General features: G+C 43.3%; 1 protein-coding gene across 1 annotated transcript; it reads left to right on the top strand.

Annotated features, from left to right (window-relative positions):
- Window positions 1-1,203: 1,203 nt before the first annotated feature.
- fmn1 (formin 1) lies at window positions 1,204-26,237 on the top strand. The gene is made up of 18 exons (XM_070925455.1): window positions 1,204-2,989; window positions 6,296-6,474; window positions 11,445-11,553; window positions 13,606-13,667; window positions 14,287-14,990; window positions 15,307-15,448; window positions 16,120-16,207; window positions 17,381-17,442; window positions 17,538-17,626; window positions 17,798-17,927; window positions 18,351-18,497; window positions 18,972-19,031; window positions 19,793-19,913; window positions 23,408-23,500; window positions 24,760-24,811; window positions 25,156-25,305; window positions 25,494-25,575; window positions 25,857-26,237. Exons 1-18 carry the CDS (start codon window positions 1,204-1,206, stop codon window positions 25,899-25,901), a joined length of 4,101 nt encoding a protein of 1,366 aa, XP_070781556.1. The 3' UTR covers window positions 25,902-26,237.
- Window position 26,238: the final 1 nt, after the last annotated feature.

The following is a 26,238-nucleotide window of genomic DNA, read 5'->3' on the forward strand; positions in this document are numbered from 1 at the left end:
AAACAACTATTTCTTTTAAATAGAGGACATTCAGCGTTGCCCATGTTGTGTTCATTCAGTTGTAGATGGATGTCAAAAGAATTACATTGATTAACGGCAAATCCTCACTGAGCCTGCCGTCTGTTTATGTGCCCCCCTCACTACCTTACAGTCCTCAGAGGGATTAGTCGTGGTGATTCTTATCCGAAGAGCCAATGGGAGTCATCCGAATTCTCGCTGATTGGGTGTGTCACTTCAGTGGGCGGGCGTTTGTCTTCTGTCACCTGCGTGTCGCCGCAGGGAGACTTAGCAGAGATGCAACATGGTGGGATGCAACAGAGTAAGTGAGCTCCTGTTATTTTTGGCCTTTTATATGATGAAGAATGTTAATATTTATTATAGTTGCAAAAAGTTTTTCATGTGTTTTCAGTGAATTGATTTTTTTTTTTCATAAAATGACCTTTAAATTACATAACTGGTGAACAGGGTCAAGGCATCATGGTATTTGTTTCACATGCTATCTTTGCACAAACCTGTTGTCTGTTTGTGATGATCAGTGTAGGACAGAAGTGGAAGAAGTACTTTTACTTGAATGAAAGTAGTAATACTACAGCGTAGAAATACACACGTGAAAGTTATGTAGACTAGCCCATTTCAGAATGATATATATTATATTACTAGATATAATTATTGATGTATTCATGTGTAAGCATCACTAATGCTGCAGCTGGTAACGGTGGAGCTGATTTTAACTACTTTATGTACTGTCAGGTGGCTTAATCCATAAACATACATTGTACACATATTATTAATCTGACTGCTAAGTAACTAGTAACCAATGTTGTCAAATAGTACAATATTTGCCTCTGAATTAGTAGAAGTATAAAGTAACATAAATTACAAATACTCCAGTAATGTACAAGTACCTCAAAGTTGTAATTAAGTAGTGTACAGTAAATGTACTTCGTTACATTCCACCACTAACTGACTAATCATTTCAGCTCTACATTAGTTCTTGTTTGTATCAATTCAGGTCTTCTATTGCAGTCAGCTCTCAGGTTTTTACTCTTATGCCCCCTGAAATAAGCTTTGTATCTTTCTGTGTCAGCGTTCATGTGGTTGTCCAGTGGAGAGCGAGAAGTCAGAGGTCTAACTCCTCCAAAGACTCCATTTATACTGTAAAGGAAACATTTCCTGCTTTACCTTTGGTAATCAAATAACATCATGGAGAGCTCTAGCACTTCCTTACGCCTCTACATCCCGATCAGCGAGAGGAGCTGTGTGAGTCCATCCCTCACTCACTGCAGTGGCACAGCTTCCCCCTTTGAAGCCCCTCAACAAGGACTAACCTCTAACTGCAAGGAGGAGGGTCCAGCTGAAACAGTGAAGCGGGGTCAAGCAGACAAACTCGGCCTTACCGACTTAAAAAAACCCCTCAAAGTGTTGGATGATTCCTCTGACATCTGCTGGCTGACGGAGTTGTTACCGTTGTGTTTAGAGTGCCAGGCTTTCATGAACATGGGAAACCAACAGGGCACGAAGAGTAAGCCGAACTGTTATGGTTATGGAGAGAGTCGGGATACTTTACCGAAATCCCCCGGAATACAGATCCCTCGGAAGAGATGGAGAAGAGTGGAGGGGCAAGTTTATAACGGTGCCTTTCAGCATAACCTCAAAACGGCACCTGGGATTCCGCGGGTGCCTCCAAAGGCAAGGAGACTGACCAAGCTCCAGATAACGAGTTCTCCTACCTTCGGGGAGTGGGACTTGGAGGAAGACAGGCCGATCATCTGCACTCCTGCAGCCAGGAGAAAGAGAGTTGTGGGAAAAGACAGAGTTTCATTGTTGCAGGAGAGGAATAGGAGTCCACAGGAGCTAAAGCCAGCATGGAGAGTGAAGCTGCCTGATAACTCGTCTGCATATATTCCTACATCCCTCAGCAAAAAAGGAGTTTTCTCTCCAAGAAATGATTCATCTGTAAAGGAAGAATGTGCTCTCCCTGACTCAGACACAGACCTTTCTGAATATGACAATGATCTGTACTCGACGTATATCTCACCCACCAGTCTTGAGCTGACTAGGAAGACAGAAGAAAGTACCGAGAATGCTCAAAAAACCCAGATCAACCAGGCAGCAAGAGATAAAGATGAGGAAAAGAAGGCTGCAGGGAGGTACGAGAAGATGGGGAAGAAGGCTGCAGCACAGCGAGTAATGGGCAAGATTGAGGAGGTGGAAGGGATCATACGTCGGGTGAGTCTCAGCAGTTTGGACTGGATCAAAGAAGGCAGAGATGAAGCTCAGTTTATCTCAGATGGATGTGATGCCGAAATTGGTTCCCAGTTGGAGCCCCAGAACAAAGAGGGCAATGAAGACAAGCCTCTTCTAGTTGAGGATCTTCAAGCACTGGGTGAAGCTCTGAGACAGAGTCTGCAACAGGTCCTGAGGATGGAGGGAGCAAAAGCAGAGATTGAACCCTTCACAGAGGACAAAGAGACTTCTTGTCAGGCAAACCTTGTAGGATCAACAAGAAGGCCTCTAAATCGTACATCGTATTCTCACCACTTCACCTCTACTGAGCCAGATAATTCTTCATCACCCTCTCTGTCAGCTGGTGGAGAAACCTCCCCTGTGCCCTCGCCGTCTCTGTCTGCAATCCTGGATGTTTCTCCGAGAACATCTTGCAGTTTTGAAGGCATGTCTCCCATCCTGTCGCCTCTATTCACGTCCAGCCTGTCCAGCCAGCGCTCTCTGCCTCTGAGCCTGACTGACCAGCATGAAAAATACACCTCTGAGCATTACATTGGGTGGACAAGCTCAGCTGAAGACAGTTTATACCCTCAGGGGGCCGGAGGCTGTGGAAGTGCCACCACGGTCTCTGGTGGGACAGGAAATGATCTGAAGAATATGAGGAAGACTTTGGCTCAGGCCAACCTGAGGCTGAGTGAACAGGACCAGACGTACAGATGCACCAGTGAGACAGAGGACAATCAAGATTATCTACTCTCTTCAGGTAATAATGCTAATTACGCTACTAACATTAAAACGTCCAGTGGCATCATATTGTGATGATATGATCATGTTATGTGACCGTTTTACAAAACTGTGAGGTTCAGAGTTCAGTCTTGACCTTGGAAACAACAGGTGAGAGAACAGTCTCGCCACAAGGTTTATTTAGTAGCTGCTCTAGATCTTTTGATCGTATCACATGATCTTCATCAGCAAATGGAGTTTGCCCAGTTGTGCTGATGAAGCTCATATATCAATATCAATTACAAGCTTTGTGATCAAACAAATAAATACAAACAAGTATGAATCTACGCAAACCAAGATATCATTGCCAGCTTTTGGTATTTTACAGTTTTTGATAGATGTTGCTATGGATACATTACGGTCGGTACCCTATAGATAATTGGGCTCGATATCCAGCACTACTTCAAACCAGTTAGTATCATTTTCTGGTTGGTCAGTGAAGTGAACAGAAGAAGAAGAAGAGCAGGCGGCTTTAAAGGTGGTACATGCTGAGTCCTGACTGTCACATTTACACATTGATTAAGACGCTCTGATTTTAGTGCTCTGAACTCGACCTGGCAGTGTCTGGTGCTGTAGTTTCTCACACACACACACACACACACACACACACACACACACACACACACACACACACACCGTCTTTCTCTTTCATCAGCACAGCTGCTGAAGCACGCCTGAAGGCCTGAAGGATGTGTGGCAGTCTGTAAATAATGACCCCTTGCTGGTTTGACATACCACCACGTCTGTGTCTGTGTCTGTGTGTGAGTGTGAGTGTGTGTGTGTGTGTGTGTGTGTGTGTGTGTGTGTGTGTTTGCTCAGGCATGAAGTACTATTGAGCACCTGATGTTGATGCCCTCATAGTCCTGCATTGGCACTGACCTGAGACGGCCCGAGTTTCCTTTTAAAGAGCAGGAATTGTGTGTCTGTGTGTGTGTGTGTGTGTGTGTGTGTGTGTGTGTGTGTGTGTGCTCACATGACCCACTTATGGTACATTATAAGGACTATGTTAGTTGCTCTGGTGGCATCTATGTGTCTGTCTCTGCGTATAAGCGTCCCATAAACACAACAAAAGGAATGCAGATGTAAAGCAGGTTAACGTGGATTACATGGTACAATGTTGGAGCATCTTTCTGCTTGGATTTACATTAAGTTCATTAATCCTTGAATTAGCAGCAGTCGTTACAAACTCATGCTGTGCAGCTAAAGTTTGATAAAAACCCAAACTTTATTTGAAATTTCTCGAGGAGATCCCAAAACTCACAAAGGTGCTTCAATGAAGAACCAGAGGATGATATTCAATATACTGTAGAGGTACAGACAATGTGGAATAAGATTATCTGAACAACCTTAAAGCTACTTCAGGGGAAATAAAACGAGACCACTATATGTTAAAGAATGAAACTGCGACTCGTTTATGTGCAGAAATGATAATAAATGTGTTTTCAGCAGCAGAGTCTGGCAGTCAGTTAGATCAGAAGAGAGTCTGGTGCCTCTTCCTCACTTTTCAGGAAACGAAAGCTCCACCAGGCCGTGCAGCAGGACGCCCGGCTGTCCAAATTGGATTAACGCTCTGAGCTTTGTGAAATACAACAAACCTTAAGAGGATGATGATTAGAGTGAGAGGAAGAAAGACATGCAGAGCCCTCTGAGGGTTGTTCTCAAAATCCAGTGTTCAGCTCGGTGTGGTCAAATTGAGGGCGGATAACACATTTCCATAAGCTGTTCAGTCTGGCTTTGAGGACGGTTATGTGTCCGCTGAGCTACAAAACTGGCATCTCTGTTGGCGCTCTTATCTGGAATGACGCGGACAGATTTAGTGTAGAAAAGCTCTCTGCACCAAAAGATAGCATGAGGGCCGTGTGACCAGTTCGGCAACAACAAGGGAAAATCAGGATGCAGAAAGTAGAAGAAATCACAGTCCTCTCTTCAAGGTTGAGCTGCCTTTGACCACATCTGGTATTAGCTAGATCTTGTTATGCAAATTTCCCTACAGGAGCATCAGTTCAGCTTGACAGCAGTGGGGACCGGACCCCTAATTCCAGCAGTATTAGAGCCTCTTTCGAATCCCCCATCCTACTGTGACAACCCAGGGAGGTGTTTGCCGAACTGAAATAGATAAATAGTTTGCATGCTTACTCCAGATTCATTTTGAAACATGTTTTGTGTGATAATTACTGTGATAAATGACGACGTCAGTTCAGAATCTCTCTCGTCTGCACTAGTGTTTTAATTAGCACATTTGGCCCGGGGGTCAGTGGCCGTCAACCCTGCGATCAATCATCCACCCCGCATGTAATAGAAGTACACAATATAGTACATACCTGTAACTGATGAGGAATGATAATGCTAAATAAAATAAATAATAAATGGCAAAACATTTCTATAAATATCTAAATCTGCTCCCATGTATGCGCAGGGTGTTGTATGTCCATGGTATATGCATTTATCAGATCTTGGGAGCAGCTGTCATGGTGCATACTCTGCTTTTGTGTCCCTTTGTTTTTATTCGTCAACGTATAAGATCACGTCCACAAAACTCTTCAACAGGTGCTGATCGTTGAATCCACACCGTTTTGGTTTTTTATTCACTGTTACTTTATCAGGAACAGCAAGCATCACATTGTATACACATCTGAAAATGATGACAGTAAGCAACAAGTGCGTCCGTTGACTGTGGCATAAGGCTGTGGGCTTGCGTTTACTGCAGAGGACAACAACTGGGAAAACAGCTCAATAAACAACCAGAATGCTGAAGGTGTTTTCTCTCCTTTTTGAAATGCAAGAGTTTGAGAGAGATCAGTTTTGCTGTTTATTTTCAGCTGACGTTCTGTCTTATATCCTCATGGTGACACTATAGCACAACACACAAGGTTTACCGCAGTCTACAGTCTGAGCTGTGAACAGTTGTCATGTGTGGGAAGCAATTTTAACTGTAGTCAGAAGAAGGAAGAATTAAAAGCAATTTCCCTCAGAGGCGGCATGCACCTGCTGCTGTTTCTGTGACGCTATGATATTAAAATACAGTAGATTTAGTGTTCATATGTAGTCTTTAGTCTGTTTGTGTTTTACAGTATAAACTTTATGGGTTCCCGTGTCACATTTGACATGATTTACTGTGACGCTGCCGCAATCTGCACTGATAATGTCAGATTCAGTGTGATTTATTTTTTTTCCCCCCTGTTGATGCTTAACTAAAACAGATTTGGGCCACTTTCACCTGCAGTAAGAGACGCCCCCCAATGATAATGACTCTGCTTTAATTATGATTTGACTCCCTTTTCTCCAGATGAGGCTCTGCAGAGGCAGGAGAAGATCTGGCAGCAGGAGGTGGAGGAGTCTCTGTCCTTCTGCAGGTCACTCTCTCATCCCTCCAGACCGAAACACATCGACTTCCTGCGCATCACAGCCCCTGAAGATGATATCATTGATACACCAACAACTACACCTCTCCCCCCGGAGTTTGAGGTGAGTAGCTTAAAAGGCTTGAGAGTGCCTCACTGTTTCATACTGTCCAGACTGGGGGGGTGGAAAGTATTTGCTACCATGACCTAAACGTCAGCGGTTGCTTCTTTTGAGCAAATGACAGCGTCCTGTTTAGCTGATCAATAGACTTTCAGCCCGTGACAAGGACATAATCACCTTAAATTAGCCGCTGTTGTGTTTGACTTAAATGACAGCTTGCAGATTAATGGCTCGTGCTGGTGTGCCAAAGTAATCCTGAGCACGATAACTTACCTTTACGTGCTCCAGGACTGACAAACCCTGGGCCAACACCTGGAAGTGTAAAGTGATTTCCCCCCCCCCCCGGGCTGGCACGGTGGTTAGCACTGCCAACTCACAGCGACAAGGTCCTGCAGGAGTGATGTTAAATCATCACTCATTTTCTCTTCATTTACTGGAGGCACAAATGGACCTTGTTTGCAGTAAACTGCAGTGAACAGTGTCCTCCTTCTGCAGGAAACGTATCAGTGTTTGCACGTGTGGGGGCTCATAATCTGGATCTGCACATAATCTTTAAAAAAAAAATGTATGTATGTACCATTTTACTAAACTGCACGTCCTGCTCGTGTGGTGATGAAAAAGTTAGAAAAAAGTGTTGCAGTCTTGCTGTTGTGGGTTTGAACTTTACTTCGATGCACTTTTTTTTTGCTCGTTGTGCTTTCTGTCTATTTTTAATGGAGATATTATCTTAATGACTTCACTGGAAAAAATACTGAGCAATCCGAAACCTCACACATGAAGTCCCCCGTGAATAACTCTGCATCATCATGACATTGACCGACACTTCACACCACTGGTCTGACCGTTCCTTCACAGTCCTGTAGACCCAGGTTCAACAGGCCTCATCAAGTGGTTACAAAGAGTTCCTTGTGGTTACATAACAGAAGGGATTTAATGCAACTCTGTATAGGTGCATTGTATAATGGTAACTGTATTTAAAGCTCTGCCTCTTTTCCTCTGTGTGTGGAGCTGTTGTCCTGGATTTATTTACAAGAACCTATAATAGATCACTTAGAATATAGTGTGGCCATTTTGAAAATCTGTGATAGAGTTTATAGATAAAAAAACACAATAAAAGATGAAAGCTGAGAGTTGAACAATTAAAGACGTATTCGTCATTTTAACTGTAATTGAAAACATGCTCGCCAGAAATATGGTTTGAAATTCAGTTGAAGTAGAAAGTAGATCATCTGACTTTAGCCTGAAGATACTTTGAATTCACCCAACAAGCTTTGAATTATGGAAAAGCAGTTCCAAAACCAGAAAATGCACATCTTCAGAAATAGTTTTCATCTTTACAAGCCATGGGGTTGTAAAGTTCCCAAAATCTTCACAAAAACAAAGCAGGAAGGACGTCAATGTCTGTAGTGGAGAGAATATTTATGAATTTGATAAGAATCAGGTATGAAATCAGCAGGTGAGTTCAGGTCTGTAAGCGTCCACTAAAGACCATTTTAATACAGCTACACGATATCGTTGATCATACATACGTTAGACACACACACACTGTGTTTCTGCTGCCTAATGCTGGATTCAGTCCAGTGTGTTTGTTCAGTCCGGTGGTCAGTGCACTCTGATTCTAATGCTATTTCATAGGATTATCTGGATTCATTCCTATTACATAAAGCTCACAGCTCACATAAAGGCCACTGTGTGCCTCCCTGGGAACGCAAAAGCACTTTACTGGTATTCATACGATTAAGTGCGGCCAGTTAAGACGCCACTGCAGGTTTCAGGCATCTCTCTCTGAGTACACGAACTGTCAGAGAAAGTTTCGCAGTGTAATGACATGCATTAGATTTGTCACTGACCTCCTGCTGGCTGCGATAATGTAACATGAAAGCAAACAAGGGTGGAACCTGAGAACTAAGAATAACCCAAACATGAACCGGTGAAGGAGGAAGTTTGGAGTCTCATTTTGATTTTTTTAATTCAGGACCCTGAATGGGTCTATAGTCTTCCTCATGCAGCTTGAAATTACTTAGAGAATGTATTTATTTATTGATTTGTTTGTCACTTTCTTTCTTTCTTTTGACTTTTTTGTCACTTTTTTTTTTTTTTTTTTTTTTTACCAAATGTTCCCTTCTTTTGCATATGTACTTTATTTTGAAAAGTACACAAAAACAAAGGCGAAAGAAGGCAAGTTAAAGTGATCAAGGTCAAAGTGCTTTACATAATGCATTAAAGACATTGAATATCAAACTAAGCCAATAACGCTGTCGCTAAACCAAATAGTTTGATTTTTACAACCAATAATCTAACAAAACGTCTCTGTCGATCAGTAGTGTATGTTAGGTTTAATGTGGGCTGCTTAACAGTCCAGTGTAGGTGGGGTTAGACCCACTAAGACGGCCAGATTAGCCGGGTGTTGCTCAGTACCTGCGGGGGAGCTGAGAGACCTCCCTGTCACCGTGGATTTACAGGCCAAATGTTTAACAAGTGATCCCTGGCAGTCCTATTTACCCTCCTTCAGCTCTGGGTGTGGTGTCCCTCCATCTGTTGCGGGTGGCTTCCTTTGCCTTACGGCTCACAGATCTGCCAGGGTGTTGTCAGAAAACAGTGGCTGAAGACGCCATCTGCTTCCAATTACACTGTGACCATCTGCAGGACGACATCTAAGATGCGGCTCTGTAAACTACTGCAGCAAGTTTAGAGGAGCCAGAGGGGAAAGGAAGCAGAACTTGGGAGAACTAAAGCCAGGACTTGGATCTGACTTTTAACTGTGGTTGTGCTGAGTCACTCCAGCCGTCACAGCCATGGAGCCGGGTTTGGAAACCTTCACTTTTCCATTGCTCTGTGGATTTCTCTTCTGTTATTGGTTACTCTGAGTGACTAACAGCTGCCTCCAGTTTTAGGTTTTGGAAATGTACTTCTCTGTAAAGACGTGAGGGAGCTGCTGTAGAAGTGAAAGGACAAATCTAATTTCTTTTCAACAAACTGGAGCAGAAACAGGTCGGATTTTCAGAAGTGGTGATGTGACTTTATTGACTTAAACATTCCTTGCTTTCATTTATTGATAGTAAGTGGAAGTTGCATGATCCTGGAACCAGTCATACACATTAGTGCATGCCATACAGATGCCAATTACACCTTCTAAAGCTGCAATTCTCTTATATAAGATAGCACAATGTTGCACTTAAGTCTCAGATATGAGCAGTGTAAATGGTAAGCACAGTGTTGACCTTGTGGGAAAAGCTTTTCAAAAACTTCCCGCTCGCTCCATTCAGGATAACTTCACCACTTTCTTTATGAACGACTCTGACTGCCAGCAAATGGAGGAGCAAAAAGCCATCCTAAAATGTTTCAGGACCCTCTCAGAGGAGGACATAATGCGACGAGACGCCGAGCTGAGCTTTAATCTACAGACAAATGGGGGTATGAGTTTTGAAGATGGTCTGGAGAGCAGTAGAGACTCTTTCTCTTATGTTATATTGCCTCGTGAAGGAGAGAAGATGACCTCTAACTCAATGGGACATATAACTAGGAGAGAAGCAGGAAATGACTCAGACATGACAGAGGAGGAGAGGAATAATGTCAACCTGACAGAGCAGCCAAGCGTGGCTGTAAACGTTGAAAATGACTCAGAGAAACAGCCCTTTGCAACAAATCAAGGGCAGGAGAAGACGCCAGACGAACACTTTGGCAAAATGAATGGTTGCAGCAGCGAGGGTTGTCACATATCACTGGATGGATGTGCCTTGAAGGAATCTCAGCAACCAATATGTCAACACATCCCAACTGACTGCTCAAATACAGATTGTGATTGTGTTGCACCAATCGGTGTCGAGCGGGACGACACTAAAGAAGGCAACCAGAGAGTGAGAAAAGACTACGAAACTGCAGACAGTACTTCCAATTCAGATGTGGGTTTCGACCCCGAGGAATCTACAGAAAGTAGAACATCTGAAACCAAACACGTAGTGATAATGGTGACTCGGACAGGACCTGGGACAGTCGAGGAACAGGTTGAACCAATAGTAACACCAACATGGGAGCAAACTGATGGCTCGTCCTGCTTTAAAAATGGCGATGAAGAGGAGAGGGCAGGTGTAGAGGAGGACAGCGAAGAAGACGAAGAAGAGAAAAGAGATGTATTTCCAGACTATTACCCCCAACCCCTCCATCCTCTCAGCCCAAAAGACACTTCACTAAATATTTTCACAGCATCTGCAGCCAATAACCCTCCAACTGGATCCGCCTTCACCAGAGCCACCTTCTCTCCAGGCTCCCCCAAGGACAAGCAGGTCCAGCTCCCCGCCCTCTTCAGCGGCCTGAGGGTCCTGAGGAAGGGGGTGGTTGGGCCCGAGCATGACACCGTGGCCCAGATCAAACCTTCATCTCAAGGAGCAAGGAGGGACATTTTCCCTGAGAGGGAAGGGGATGCTAAAGCTCAGGGGAGCTTCCTGGACCAGATCTCCCAGTTCCTGAGCCGGGAAAAAAGAGGCGACGAGAGAGAGGAGAAGGAAATGGAGGCTGAGGGAGACGAGGACGACACCAGAGAGAAGGGTGAGAATGAAGAAAGTCAAGTGGGTGAGAGGAAAGAACTTGAAGCAGAGGAGGATACAAATGTTTCACTGGAGAAACCTTCTGCGTCTAGTGCAGAGGCAGCGTTCGATGCCTTCAAAGCTTTTTTCACCCCAAAGCCTTTGAAGAAGGACCCGGCAGAGAAGGTGGACCTGGAGGCAGTGAGGAAGAGGATGAGAACAGATAAAGATGTGCTGAGAGCGCTCTTTGAGAGAACCTCCAATAAGACGCCAGAAAAGAAAGACTCGTCTGATTGCAAAGTACGAATTGTGTATGAATCAACGTCAAGCATCGAACATATAATCATTACTCATAGCTTTACTGGAGCCATTATTGGAATACTGTCCTGTGTGTAAAGGGTTCTATTTATGATCGATTCTGTTATAAATCTGTTTTTTCTCTCCTTCTAGTCAGAAGCATCCACCCCAGGAGAGGGAGAAGAAAGAACTCCTGGTCGCCTGCAAGCCGTCTGGCCACCACTTAAGGAAGAAAAGGTTGGGCTTAAGTACACCGAAGCAGGTACTGACACATTTATACACTAAACATTCTCCCCACCGAGATAAACCCTTGTTTTTCAGAATCAGATCAGAATAAAGTTTAGTGCCAAGTTTTCACATACAAGGAATTGGCCATGGTACACTGGTGCCACCCCATAAATCCACACAGATTAATTACGTTGAACACTGTGTCTGAATATTCATGACAGATGTTAATTTGAGACAAAAGCAGTAGAGGCAGGAGTGTTTGCTCTGTGATATCATGTGGTGGATGTGATATCAAGCTCTGCTGCTACGGTAAACACAGCTCCACCCTGAGTGTGTCCACGGCAAACTAGTCTGTGAGACTCCAGCGCCTCCAGTGTGTGAAGGGACTTTACAGACTGCACTCAGACTGTGGTGCCTTTAAGCAATAATGTTTTATCGAAAAATCCCAATTTAAATCCCAATGAGACGTTTTTGCATGATGCCACTTGGCGTACAATTTAAACTTTTTACACGTTGGCGCCATCTAGTGGTAGAATTACGGTAGACAACAATACACAGTGATACAAAAAACAGCTGTCCAATCTATTGCAATTCAATACAGCAGCTCGTCCATAAATTCTACCTTTATGAAGTCTATAATGTTCATTTTTGGTGACATTGTCAGAAAAGTGTGAATTCAATGATATGTTTATTACTGAGGCCATAGCTAAAGGTGGTGTCGTAGTGGACTTATACTGGTGTTTCTAATAGAAGTCAACTTCATGGCAGAACTGTTGTGTTGGATTGCATTAGGTGTACCTAATAAAGTGGCCACTCAGTGTATATACCACTAGAATAACTTGAAAGACGCAATAATCACATACAAAGTGTACACATAGTGACTATGAATAAAGGTTAAATAAATATTAAATCTCATTTCTCGTCATCATCAGTTATACTGCTTCTAGCTTGTATTAACGGTCAGGAAACATTTGCCTTCTGGAGGAATTCAACAGTTACGAGGACATTTTACTGGAAGAATTCAACATTAAAAAAAACTTAACTTCCATTAGCATGAAATCTCAACACAGTGCAGACCTGTAGCATTACTCGCCCCACAGCATTGTTAGAAAACCACAGATCATGAGCCACGTTTCCCTCTTTTTGATGATGAGCCTTCATTGTTACCATGGAAACACTGGTCAGCTGGTTTCACTGATTGTTACCATGGAAACACGGCTCTTAGCGGCTGAGTTAGCCCGGGGGGTCAGGTGGCTAACGTTTTAGGCTTAAAATAAGTCTGTCGTCATATTTGTGAAAGTGTCTAACTTGCATTAGACTAATCTAAGAACTGCAGGCTGTTTTATCTGTGCTTTTATTTTAACTTGCATGAAACCACATGTCACTAGCAAATAAGCTGTCAGTCACAAAATGTTTTTAAAAGACTGATTTTAAAGACATCAGACGTCAGACGTCGCTCACAGATTTATTAAGGCAGAAAAGTGGCCCTGCCTCCTTTTGGTATTTCAGTGGATGAGTTCTCAAAATGAAAACCTGCTTGAAGAAGGTCTCCCTCCATTCATCAGTGGGATTGTCAAAGCTTGTTTGAGCAGAGATAAAACTGTGTGCTCCACGTGGACACACCCACCTTCCTGATAATACACCTCCTGTAAATACTGTCTGGAAGGTGACAGTAAACACACGCTCTAACTGACCCTTCAATGCGCTCAGTCATCCATTAGCAGATGGGTGTTTGCTCAAATCGTTTGTCTAAGACGCCAGCGACAGACAGCGAGCTGTGCGCCACAGTCTGAGGCTCTACCGCCATCATCTGGTAAAGCCCCGTCATCCTCGGACGCCCCTCGGCCTCCTGCAGTGGCGAAACAATGAATTTGATATGTTCTGCGACATCGGTCACAGTTCTCAAGTGTCTCACGGTTGTTGTTGCAGTAAGCCGTAAACCCAGCCACATCACTAATGTACTCATGGTGGTAAAGAAAGCGCTCCCGGGGGGCACCACAGCTGTAATAACGAACATCTGTTGTGGTACAAGAAAGAACACCAAGCTGTGTTGTGAAACGCTCTTTCTCATCGCTCTTCCTCTCAGAGCACCAGGCCGCTCTCCTGCAGCTGAAGAGAGAATGCAAAGAGGAGCTGGAGAAGTTACAGGTCAGTGTGACGGATGTGGTGAGGTGTCCAACCCTGGTGTGCTGCCAGGTGTTCCCAGATTTATTCATTGTTATTATCCGCTTGCATCATATAAATCGAGCACAGTGACTGCCTTTTGGCCGCTATCTATGTCTGAATGTGGCAATGCTTTATTGCCACATTGGTACTAATTACAGGGAATTACACTTCCAATTAATCAATTCCAGAAGATTGTTAGTGTAACCTGCAGCGTCTTTTAGTCAGGGCGCTTTGTCTACAGATAAGCACACAATTCAACATAGTGTGTATGGGGAATAAAGTTTGCAATAATAACTGAATAATGAATGCATATTAACTTGGGTTTAAATGGAGCTTTTCTGTCAAGGACATTCCCATTGTCCCTATAATTAGTACCAAATGACATTGTTCTTTCCAGGAAAAGTCTTGGGAACGAAATGAATCTGAAATTACAGATATTATAGAAATAAGTATTACTGGAAATCCCTTTTCTTAAGCAGCGGACAGAAGAGTTCTTTATTCTGATGATGAGAAAATTCTGGAAATACATTCAAAAGAGCAGCACATGCTTAGTTCTGTGACGTGATTGTGGTGATATTACTCTAACTGGCATTATTTTCAGGAGGACTATGGTCAGGAACTCTCCAGACTGAGGGTGGAAAATGAGGACAATGTCGCCCGTCTGGAGTTCACTGTGGCCGAGCTGCAGGCCAAACTCTCCCAGGTCGGGACCCACCACCGCGGGGAACTCAAAGATGTCGCTGTATCCACGGGAGACGACTTTTTACACAAATCCTTCCGCACAGTCTGCATCCAGACCGACCGAGAGACCTTCGTTAAGACTCCTGGGGATGGAGACGGGACGGGGAGGGCCTGCGCGAGCCCTCAGCAGCAGAAGGTGACCCCCAAAAAGCTGGACCTGGCTTCTATCAGCCTCAACCTGGCCGGTCAGAGGGACGATACTTCCTCCTCTTCGCTTGTCCCTCCGTCCCAAACTCTTCCTCCTCCTGGAGCCACACTGCCTCCACCACCTGCTCCCTCTCAGACAACAAAAACAGACAATCCACCTCCTCCTGCTCCACCTCCTCCTCCGCCATGTATATCTTCACCTTTAAACCACATGCAGCCGTCAAATGGCCCTCCACCACCACCTCCTCCTCCACCACCTCCACCTCCTCCATCCATGCCAGGTTTAGCTCCCCTCCCACCTCCTCCTCCAGGTGGGGGTCTCACGATTGATAAACCTCCCAGGAAACCGGCAGTGGAGCCATCCAAGCCCATGAGGCCTCTTTACTGGACCAGAATCCAGATCCAGGACAACAACAAGTAAGACGGCCACTCATTAAATAAGAACATACACAAGATGAGCCAAAACATTCTCTAGTTCCCGCTGTTCCAGTGTGCTGATGCTGTTTTTCCTCTGTTTTATATGATAGTGAACTCATTTTCTTCACATTTTGTACATTAAAGGATTATTGAGTAATTGAGATCATCTGCTGCTTAATCTATATTGAAAAGAATCGCTAGTTGCAGACCTACACTAAACCTCTTCATTGGACTCCAAGATAATAGCACATAGTCTTATATAATCGAGTAGAAAGAAACAGAGGCTGATTAAACGTCATGTTTCTCTCTCCCTCAGTAACAACACACTGTGGAACGTTTTAGAGGAACCAAATATAATAAACACCAGCGAGTTTGAGGATCTCTTCGCCAAAACCACCACACAGACCAAGAGGAAGCCGCTGTCAGAGACTTATGAGAAGAAAGCCAAAGCCAAGAAGGTAACACGCAAAATCAACTCGGACAAGACTCACCTCAGCTTTTGGGATCATATGCAATATGTGGCTTGTCCACTAGAGGGGGATGAAGCCATTGAGTTTACAGAGGCCATAAAATTACAAACTTGTCAAAAGAGCATTTTAAGACACAATTATGAAAAAGGTTTTTTAGAGATTAAAGAGACTAAAGAATCCCCCCCACGTTTGAGCTCATGTCTTCCTCATAGTGTACATGTTTATTTATATTTATATTCAACTCACAGTTGTGATGTATTTACTCTCTTTACACTAGAAGTATATTTTCAAAATCCTGAAATCCTTATTGGCTGCGACTCCCCACTTTTGTACTTTTGCACTTGCAGCAGTAAGGACACCAATGCTACATGTTTATTGGTATAGCACCTCTTAAACACAAAGGCAAAAACAGGTTAAAACATTTAACAGTCAGTGAGAGGGAAAATAACATGGAACACAATGAAATAAAAAGAAGGAGTACATTATGTACAGCAGTTGTACTGCTACTGAAGTCTCCATTTAATCAGCTGTGTTCCTGACAACCTTTGTTTGTTTTCACAATGAACTCTCCACTAATGATTCACTAATGGTTTCTAGTGGTTAGGTGGTCATGGTAACTGTGTGTGTGTGTGTGTGTGTGTGTGTGTATGTGTGTTCAGATCATTAAGCTGCTGGACGGGAAGCGCTCTCAGGCTGTGGGCATCCTCATATCGAGCCTCCACCTGGAGATGAAAGATATTCAACAAGGTGAGTTAGTTATAGAGCTTTTCATTCATTCACTCGTGTTGCTAGGAAACAGCTTGGGTCAAAGTTGACTTCCTGCCAGCTACGGATTTTAGGAATGACTGCAACAGAAAATAAACTTGGACTTGGATGCAGAACCTCAGAGTTCATATATAGGCTCGATGAATAAACATTTGTGCATCCAAAAACAGAATACAAAAATAGACTTTTTAGAAGTTTAAATTTAGATAAAGTTCAATTTTTTTTTACTGTTTCCTTAATCATAACTTGTCAAAATAAAAGTGTAAAAGTTTGTGGTCCATTATTTTGGGGACTACACATGTAGAAATATATATATATATAAAACCTATATTTGTCACATCAGCCATATAGTATCAATTAATCAATCAAATACTCCAGTAAGTACAATTCTGAGATACTTGTACTTTACTTGAGTACTAGTAACTTTTACTCCACTACATTTCAGTGGGAAATATTGTACTTTTTACTCCATTACATTTATGTGACAGCTGGAGTTACTTTGCAGATAAAGTTTTTTTTCCCAGTATTTCCCCCAGATATTTACTCTTGCTGCGGTGTATAAATAGCATTTAGACCATCATGAGAATCCCCATTAAAAGCTCAAAGTGTGTGTAATCAAACAAACATCACCACGTCTGTCACATAAAAAGGATTACAGCAAATCTCTAAACTAGCTGTATTTCCAAGCCAGTCTGGGAACTTGAACCTGCAGCTTTCGTCTGTAAACATTCAGGTGACCGCAGCTCCCTGAACGTCACCTTTGTTTAACTTCAACCTCAACATCACCCTGAAGTTACCCTGTGTTTCACTCTGAATGTGAGCTGTTGGTGAGTTTAAAGTAGGATTAAAGGCTAAAACACTCCCCACAATGTCAGCAAGACTGTTACAGATCTGCATTTCTAATCCCAAACTCCCAAACAGCTTCTCTCTTCTTCTCTGTAAATCAGAGGAAGGATCATCAGAGCATCAGGAACTTTTACTCCCGTTAGCAGAGCTCCACAAATTCCCATTAAAGGTTATTCCGTATCTGTTTGCTGTTTGTCATTATCCTCAATATGAGGGCAGTGATCTTTTAAAGATGCCATAGTGCCCCACTAACCGCTTCATCTCCCATTAAAATCTGATATCTGTGCTTTTCTACATCCCCACTTCCAGCTATTCTGACAGTGGATCACTCTGTGGTGGACTTGGAGACCATCGAGGCCCTGTATGAAAATGTAGGTATCACCGCACATAACTTAACTGCACGTTAACTGCAAGTGCATTTGTACAATTTTGAACGTCTTATTTATGTTTGCTGTCAATGTGTCAGAGGGCACAGCCGGAGGAACTGGAGAGAATCAAGAAACACTACGAGACGTCAGAGGAAGAGGACGTGAAACTGCTGGACAAACCTGAACAGTCAGTATCTCACCAGTGATTGATTGTGTGTGTGTGTGTGTGTGTGTGAGAGTGTGTGTGCACTGAGGAGGCAAATACCAGGCATATACACTGTGTTTAACAGTGGTTCTAAGAGGGATGGACGATATCATCATATTTTGTCCTTTTACCGTGGATGTGGTTCTGCTCCAGGTTCCTGTACGAGCTGTCTCAGATCCCGGACTTTGCGGGCCGAGCTCACTGCATCATCTTCCAGTCGGCCTTCATCGATGGGATGGCGACCATCCAACGCAAGCTCAACACGGTCTCCTCCGTGTGCGAGGTAGGAAAAAAGCACTCAGGACCTTGATCATGTTCAGATTGTGCATGTTTACCAAACGCATGTCTGACTCCCTCTGGTTCAATGATAGGATGTTTTACGTGGTTTTTAGGTGCAAATACAACTTTATTTTCAGCGTGTTTTTGCTCTGTCTGGTCACAATTGGATCATCCTGAGCATGATTCAATAATCAAAAGGTTTAAATGTGATCAAATGTGTGAATTGTGTGTGTTAAAAATGCAGTATTTACCTTTCAATACAAGGTATTTACCCTGAATATACTTGAGTGCACGTTCCATGTAATTCTCTTATGATATGTGTGAAATGTATCTGTGTATCTTGGAGATGTGGAACACGGAGGATCCGAGGTGCCAGCTGCCTTCACTTCACCATAAAATGTAGTAAAAATGTGTTTCCTGTTTTCAGGCTCTGCTGGAAAGCGATGGTGTGAGGGGGGTGGTGGGCCTGGTGTTGGCTCTGGGGAACCACATGAACGGGGGCAGCAGGGTCAGAGGTCAGGCCGACGGCTTTGGCCTGGACATTCTACCTAAACTGAAGGATGTGAAGAGCAGGGTAAGGAAGACCGCAGTGGCTCCCTTAGAGGCTGCTCTACCCCTACCTGTCATTGTGCCGTGTTTACTTATAGCAAATATAGTTTTCTTAGGGAAGTGGAACTTATTGCTACACAAACTGTAGGCTGACCTGCAGTATGTGAGGAATGCCGCAGGGAAACGCAGAGCAGGTGCACATAGGGAACCAATCCCAGGTCAATAAAAGCTTGGGTGGAGTTACAGAAGCAGCCTGTCTGATTTGAATCCTCAGACATGACATCGTCATTAGTACCCTCTTCTTCTTCTATCTCTTTCTTACTGCCATCAAGTTTTTTTACTTTACACTGTGCATGCAGACTGAATATCATGCAATGAATTATCCGGACAGAGAAAAATTCATCTTAAATCACTGACTGTTTTGGCTATGACACTGAGCTACTAGGTTTTACTTTTTGCTGATGCTGTTTTGACGCATTTGTCCTGCGTTTCTTCTCAGGACAACCGTATCAGCCTGGTGGACTACGTGGTGTCTTACTACCTGCACAATGTGGATAAGGTTATTGACATATTGTTGTTGCTTTTGTATGCTTTGTATGTCTCATATTGTTTTGCTATGAGTATTTGAATATTTAATAGTGCAAATGGACGGACCACTGTGTCTTCGTCAGAGTGAAAATGAACGAAAGCGTGAGACAAACACGTCACATCCTAGAACAGGGTGTACGGTTGTCATTGTTGGATAATGGATCCCCGGGTGGGAGTTGCCATAGTTATCTCACTGTTCTCAGAGTCATACTCTTAACACATTTGAGCCTTTCGGCCTAAATAAAGACCTGAATTTGTCTCGTTTCCTGGTTGCACGTGATGGATATTTATTTATTGGTTTATTTGACAGGGACAGTGCACATTAATAAACATTGCTGTAAATGTGCCAGAGTTAGCTGAGAGGCTGTTTTTCATCTGTCGTCGCTGGACAGATGCTACTCTAAAAACAGATGAAAATGTCATCAGGTCATTTGTAAACATGCAATAATGTAAAGAAAAGAGGATTAATGTTATTAATGAAACATCATTCGGGACACCATTACACCACATTGTCGGGTACTATTTAAAACATGCAACACAGAGGCTCATAATACAAGACATACATGGCTATGAAATGGGGGATATTAATGTTATTAGAAATATAGACTAAACGTAACATTGTGCTGCATTTTTAGACACTAACTGACACTTATACAATGAGCACAATTCCTTTCTCACATCCTGGTTTAACTGTGATGCTTTATTGCTGTGTTTTGATTGTATTACCACCAGAGCGCCGGCACAGACAAGAGTACGTTCCCACTTCCTGAGCCTCAGGACGTCTTCCTGGCAGCGCAGGTCAAGTTCGATGATCTCAACCGAGACCTGAGACAGCACGGACGGGATCTGACAAGTACGTGACGTCACTACACGCAGCCTCTTATCTGTTCCAGCTCCTTCCCCTCCAAACACCCTCCGGAGCAATGAACGCCCAAACTCTTCTCTACCCCCCCCCCTCGGCTCATAATATCAGATGGTTGCGCACATTCCCCAAAACGTTAGCTCCACTCGGAGCAGACGGTGAGTTTCAGCGTCAGCATGTGACTGGGTGACCGGAATAATCTCGCCTTGTGGTCAGTTTGTTGTGTGTTTTTCTTTTGAAAACCTCAGCCAGCCTGTGTAACTCTATCACTCTGATTTTTAGAGGTTCCCACAGACCAAACCTCGGCCCAGTCTGGCATCGTTTTTCCTCAGACCCCCCCCCCCCACACACACACACACACACACACACACACACAGCCATTGAGTAACTGTTTATACTTTAGGGCTAAAGGCCTGCTTCTTTGACCAAACTTCAGTTAGCTAAAGCCCCAGAACAAAAGATTTCCTCCCGTCTTTCTTATCCTTCGAGCCTGCTCTTTTCTCTCTCTAAGTGTGCCCATATGACGCCATTCAGCATGCCAGCCAGTTAAACCAGACATGTTAGGGACAATGCTTACTCTTACATGTGTACGATTGTGAGCGAGTGCATTGTTGTATCCCTATACATGTGTTTTTGCCTGTGTTTCACTGTGTGCTGTATGTGCGTGTATTCAGAGACTAGTAGGAGTCTTTCTGCTGATACTGGCCTGGCGCCTTTCAGATCCAGCTTCTAATCCTCCTGCCCATCAGATCTCCCATCGTTGGTGCCTTTGTGCCCCTGTCGCCAGCGCAGGGAGACCATAGCTTCCCACTTACGTAATCTCCAGACCTCCAGTATCTGTAGTGTATCTGCACGGGCCTCTGCAGAGATGCACGGATCCTTAACCTGCTTGGCTGTATCGCCTGGGCTCCAGTGTGGCCCCCAGATGTGTGCCACAGATAGCTTTCTTTACCTCTCAACACAGCTTTGTCTTATCGTCCCGTCTACCCAAACCACCGTGCAATCAGGATCGCCCGTCGCAGGTTCCTTTTGTTCTGCCTGTTTGAAGCGCCCCCATGCCTGGTTTGAAACTCTGCTTCTGTCGTCCTTCACTCTCCCTGTGTTTTCTGTTTGGTTGGTATGAAATGTTTCCCAACACAGGAGATAAGTTTCTCTTAAGTCATCCATGTTGACTGTTGGGGAAATGAGATCCAAACTTTTTGTAATAACTTTGGTGATCCACTGACTTTCCATGTGGTTGACATTTGCGGTTTTAAGCAAAATGTCTAGACAACTACTGGATGGATTGTCTCGATATCTGGTGCACACATTCATATTCTCCTCAGGCCGATTTGTAATAACTTTGGTGATCCCTTAACTGTTCCTCTAACGCCAGCGTTGTGTTGAAATGCAGATTTCCCAGCTGAGGGATTAATAAAGGATTATCTTACATTTTAATTCGTTTAAGACTTTTGTTTATGACGAAAACAAAACGCTGTACTTTGTGTTAGGTAAAATTTAGCAAATGTTAGCATGCTAGCACGCTAAACTAAGATGGTGAACATGGTAAACATTATACCCGCTTAACACCAGCAAGTTAGCACTGTCATTGTGAGCATTGTCAAAGCTTACGGAGAAACAACCCTTTTAAAAACTACCACTGTTGAGACTTTATTGACCTGCTTCATTTCCAGTATCATTTCCATTACCTTTGCTCTTAAAATATTGCTTTCATTTATTTCCATGATCATATATCGACTAATTATTGACTTACGTGAAGATCTTTCTTTGATTTAAGCAAGTTTCTCGGCACATTTACGCTGTTTTAATGTGAAATAGGGGTTGTGAAGGTGTCGTGTTTCCCTCCTGAAGACTTTCTGCCAACTGTAATGCACTGTAGCCTGTGGTTTGGTTTCCTTGATATGCTATCGTTTAGATTTAGGAGGTGACTGATCTAAACACATCATCGCCAAAACCTTAAAATCTATATAAGAAAGCATTTATCCCTCACCGTGAAACCAAATCACTGCGTCAGTGCAGTTTCTGTTGTTTCAGCCTCACATCTGAAAGCGCCACACTCCTCGTCAGCTGGCTCTGTTTATGTGAACGTCTTTAATCCTCTTCGGTCTGAAATAAGCAAACTTCTGTCGAACACAAAAGGCAGACAAAAGAAAGAAAGGCAGAGAGGGAGATACCCGCCTCCACAGTTTACACAAATCCCGAATGAAAACAGTATTCTTTTGTAATCTTATCTGGGAGATGTTGATCGAGCGTCGGGGTCGGGGGGTGGGGGGGGGCTCGGCTCCCTCTGCAGCCTCTATTATGACTGGCTCTGCAGACTGGCTCCTCTGATCCACTGATTGGACGCAGAGCAACATGGAGCCACAGACTGGCAGAGGAAGAGAGAGAGAGAGAGAGTTTGCAGTCGCCATCTCTGGGTGAATCTCAAGAAGTGATATCTAAAGAGGAAGCGGTGCTGATAACCTCCTGCTCGGGCACAGGTGGAGCTACTTTAACCCAGAGCTCTCTCTCTCTTTCCATCCATCATGTTGTAGTTATGGCTTAAAGCTGCAACATTCAACGTCAAAAAGTGATTCAAAGCCGACATTTAAATCTCAAATATTGGCCGTAATACCGAAGTCATGGGCAGGACTACACAGCCTGTATAAACAGTTGTTTAAGGTTTTCTAAAGTCGGAGGAAAATAACCCTGATGAGGTCATAGTGATGTCATCAGGGTAAGCAGCTTAAGCTTGGAGACTGCAGTACAAATGTATTACATGAAGCCCATGTTGCAAACTGAAGCTGTGGAGTGTGGGGAAGGGGGTGTTTACCAGGTAGGGACTCTCAATAGCATCTTTTGTTAGCGTTGCATTATGGGAAATGTAGGATCCAATGTTTTTAGCCATGTTGGTAGCATGGCTCCAGGGATAGTCCGGGCGGAAGTATCTCAACACCTATTTGATGGATTGCCGTGAAGTTTTATAAAGGCATTCATGTTCCCCAGAGGACTGACTTTTGTGATCCCCTGACTTTTCCTCTACTTCACATTTGTGCTTTCGAGCGAAAACATCTCAACAACTATTGGATGAATTGCTATGACATTTGGTACAGACATTCATGTCCCCCATCAGGATGATTTGTAATAACTTTGGTAAAAATTGTCCAAAAAAAAAAAGTTTGGTTGATGACCAAATACTTTAAGATTGCCATCAGCCTCAGCTGCACTCTGTGTTTAGCATTAATTAGCAATGGTTAGCATGCTAACACCTTAAACTAAGATAGTGACCATGGAAAACATTGTACCTGCTAGACATCGGCATTTTAGCATTGCCATCCTAAGCATGTTAGCATTTAGCTCAGAGCTCTGACCCTATGAACAGCCACAAAGAGTCTCTAGCATAGCTGCAGACTGACATGGCATGTATGAAAAATAAAAACGAAGGTTACGTGTATTTCCTCTAATTTTCTGAGCCATTCTCCTGTTTCGCTTTTTTTATTTTTCAGGATGTGAGAGAGATGTACAGAAAGTTTGCTCTGATTCTCCTGAAGAACACCTGCAGCCGTTTAAGGACAAGATGGAGGCTTTTGTTGTCAGTGGTGAGTAGATACAGTCAACCCGAGGGTTACTTTTAGCAAGTCTGTAGTTTGGAAGACGGCAAACATGTCAATAACGACACATGACTATAAGAATAATCACGTAATAGCTCAGTCTACTTTGAAGAACGTGTCAACTTCTTTCTCCATATGCTCCATCTATACAACTCTGTTGTCTTTTAACAGTCAGATAAATGTAGGCTTCATCCTGTTGCTTGTCCCTCTTCCTATTTCATGGAGTGTCTTTGGTATGTGTGTGTGTGTGTGTGTGTGTGTGTGTGAGGGAGATAGGATGGATTCAGAGTAAAGGCTAGACACACAAGATAGGGATCAGACAGATTTGGCAATGACTAAGAGACCGGGAAATATTCGTCCAACTAACTGAGGCATCCCATGTTGTAAGATTTTTGTATTGACCCCATTCAAGATAAATCACAAGAGGTCCTGCATTAGAGAAGAGCTTCCCATCCCGGCCTGTATTTGAAATGGCTGGGGTGCATTTTAGTGGCTAAATGCACGTCTTGTTTTGAATATCATCACTTTTCCCGCCCATGATGAAAAGTGACACATCAAAGCTTCGAAGTAAAGTCCAAGCTGCTCTCTCGGCATCGAGAGCGCGCTGCAACCAGAACACGCTGGACTTATTAATCTTAGGTCTTTTGTCTCTTGCGCATCTTTCTGAGAGGATTTCTGCCATTTTTTCAAGCCTTCACTTGTCATTTGGAACATGGGACGTTCGCCTGAAACATTTCTCCCCCTTAAAATGCAGTAGGTGTAAAATAAAAACATGTTTCAAGGTATGTTTTTAACAATCACAATTGTAGTAAACAAAAGAAGCTACACTTAATAAGTGAATGTGTCTTTATTCTAAAGTTGCACCGGAATAAAGTCAAATGATCTCCTTCGGATAGATAACTTAAGTGACTTGTTGAGCATTTATCTGGAGGCTAGAGCAGAATCCCACCACATGACAGAGAGCCAGACACAGGTAGCAGTGTGTCATTTTGTGATAATTTGTGTGATTTGTGATTTGTAATTTGAAAGTGGCAGCAAGAATGGCTCCGCTGTCGATTAACCGACCGTGTAATTGCTGTTTTGAAGAGACTCAAACGGTTGTCTGGCTCCCTCTGACAAGGTCATCATCATACATGAGATTCTGATTGTGTTCCTACGAGTATTTATATCAGCAGAGTCTCCATAGGGATCGTGACTGTGTTTTTTTGGGGGGAGTCTAAACTGTTTCCTTGTCTGGTTCTTTGCAGCACGAAAAGAACACGCAGAAGCTTCCTATCAGCTGATGACTGTCCAAAAAAGGTTGGTTGTTCAGTTCAGTGCCACAGAAATGTCTACAGTACGCTCAGGAAAAAAAACCCAAACCCATTTGATCCAGTAGCGATGAATGAGCGTGGACAACAATCTCAGTATTCGTTTTAATGTTGGAGCATTTCTAGTGATGGCTCAGGATGTTGTATTCATATCTTTCAACATCGCGCCTTTTGCTGGGCAAAATTAGCCACTCTCACCAAAGGTCCTGGAAATGTGTGACATCATGTGCCGCTGCAGTGAGCTAAACACACTTCCAATAAAGGTTGAAGACACGAGAAAAGAATATAGGGCAACAAATTCAACGATAGAGATTACAAATCCTTGCTGTTCAGTTTCCAGGGCTTGGCTCTGTACTTTGGACTGAAGCCCAAGACGGGAGAGAAGGAGGTGACCACCAGCCATTTCTTCATGCTCTGGTTTGAGTTTTGTGCCGATTTCAAAGCCAGATGGAAGAGGGAGAACAAGAGCATCTCTAAAGAGAGGTAACATTAGTTATAACATTAGGAAAAAGAAGTTTGTCAGAACCGAACTACTAATTGCGGTTTTGTGTTAAATCCTATAAATGGACCAGTTTTCTGGTTGTTGCATTGATGCGTAAAGAACTTAAGTTTTTAACACCGAAATGTTATCAAGCCATTGAACCGACGACCTTGACCCGTTGTTCTTGCAGGTTAAAAGAGGCTCAGCTGTCCGTGAAGAGGATCACAGGAGAGAAGAAGGTGGAGACCAGAAAGATCAACCCCAACAGCCTGGTAAGACGGGATTCGGTGCAGTAGAGATTCTCCTCTGTGTATGTGTGTCTGTGGGTAAAAACACACAAGCAAGTGCAGATAGGTGCGTGCAAATTCAGGAACAGACGTCCAAGTCCACATTAAAACACCTGAGGTTGTTTAAACTAAGATAGTAGTATAACAAAATAAGTTAGTACTGCACTGTCTCCATAGGAAATATTCCCTAATTCAGACAGCATTAGCACATTTAGAGAAAGTTCCCTGCAGTGTTCTCAACTTCCATCGTAATTTGCTCCCAACAGAAAGAGCGACTGCGCCAGAAAGAAGCCAACATGTCTTCAACTTAAGAGACTCGGGAGGTTAAAAAACGTTACGGTCACACAGCCACCTTCACAAAGCTGGACCAGACTGGATGTGGACCGGGAGACCAAACCAATACTTTTCACTTTCTTTTTCTTTTTTACAGTTTATTTGTCTGTTCTTCTTACATATCCATGGAGCACTTACATTCTTCAACTGACAGCTTTATGTAATATAATTTGCTACCTAAAAATGTATTTAAAATGGAAAAGATCTTTTGTGCAGTACGTAGACATCAGAGATGTAGCCTCAGCTGTGTGTAGATTCTTACATTACGTTTACTTTTTGCATTGATTTAAACATTTCACCACAAATAAAGTCACT

The sequence above is a fragment of the Enoplosus armatus genome, chromosome 19, assembly GCF_043641665.1.
Source record: "Enoplosus armatus isolate fEnoArm2 chromosome 19, fEnoArm2.hap1, whole genome shotgun sequence".
Lineage (NCBI taxonomy): Eukaryota > Metazoa > Chordata > Actinopteri > Centrarchiformes > Enoplosidae > Enoplosus > Enoplosus armatus.

Excerpts from the sequence above, each read along its gene's own strand:
- fmn1 (XM_070925455.1), top strand. The coding sequence starts at position 1,204 with ATGGAGAGCTCTAGCACTTCCTTACGCCTCTACATCCCGATCAGCGAG. Across the intron at positions 17,627-17,797 it reads CTGCTGGACAAACCTGAACA|GTTCCTGTACGAGCTGTCTC; the intron begins GTCAGTATCTCA and ends GTTCTGCTCCAG. Across the intron at positions 19,032-19,792 it reads ACCTGCACAATGTGGATAAG|AGCGCCGGCACAGACAAGAG; the intron begins GTTATTGACATA and ends TATTACCACCAG.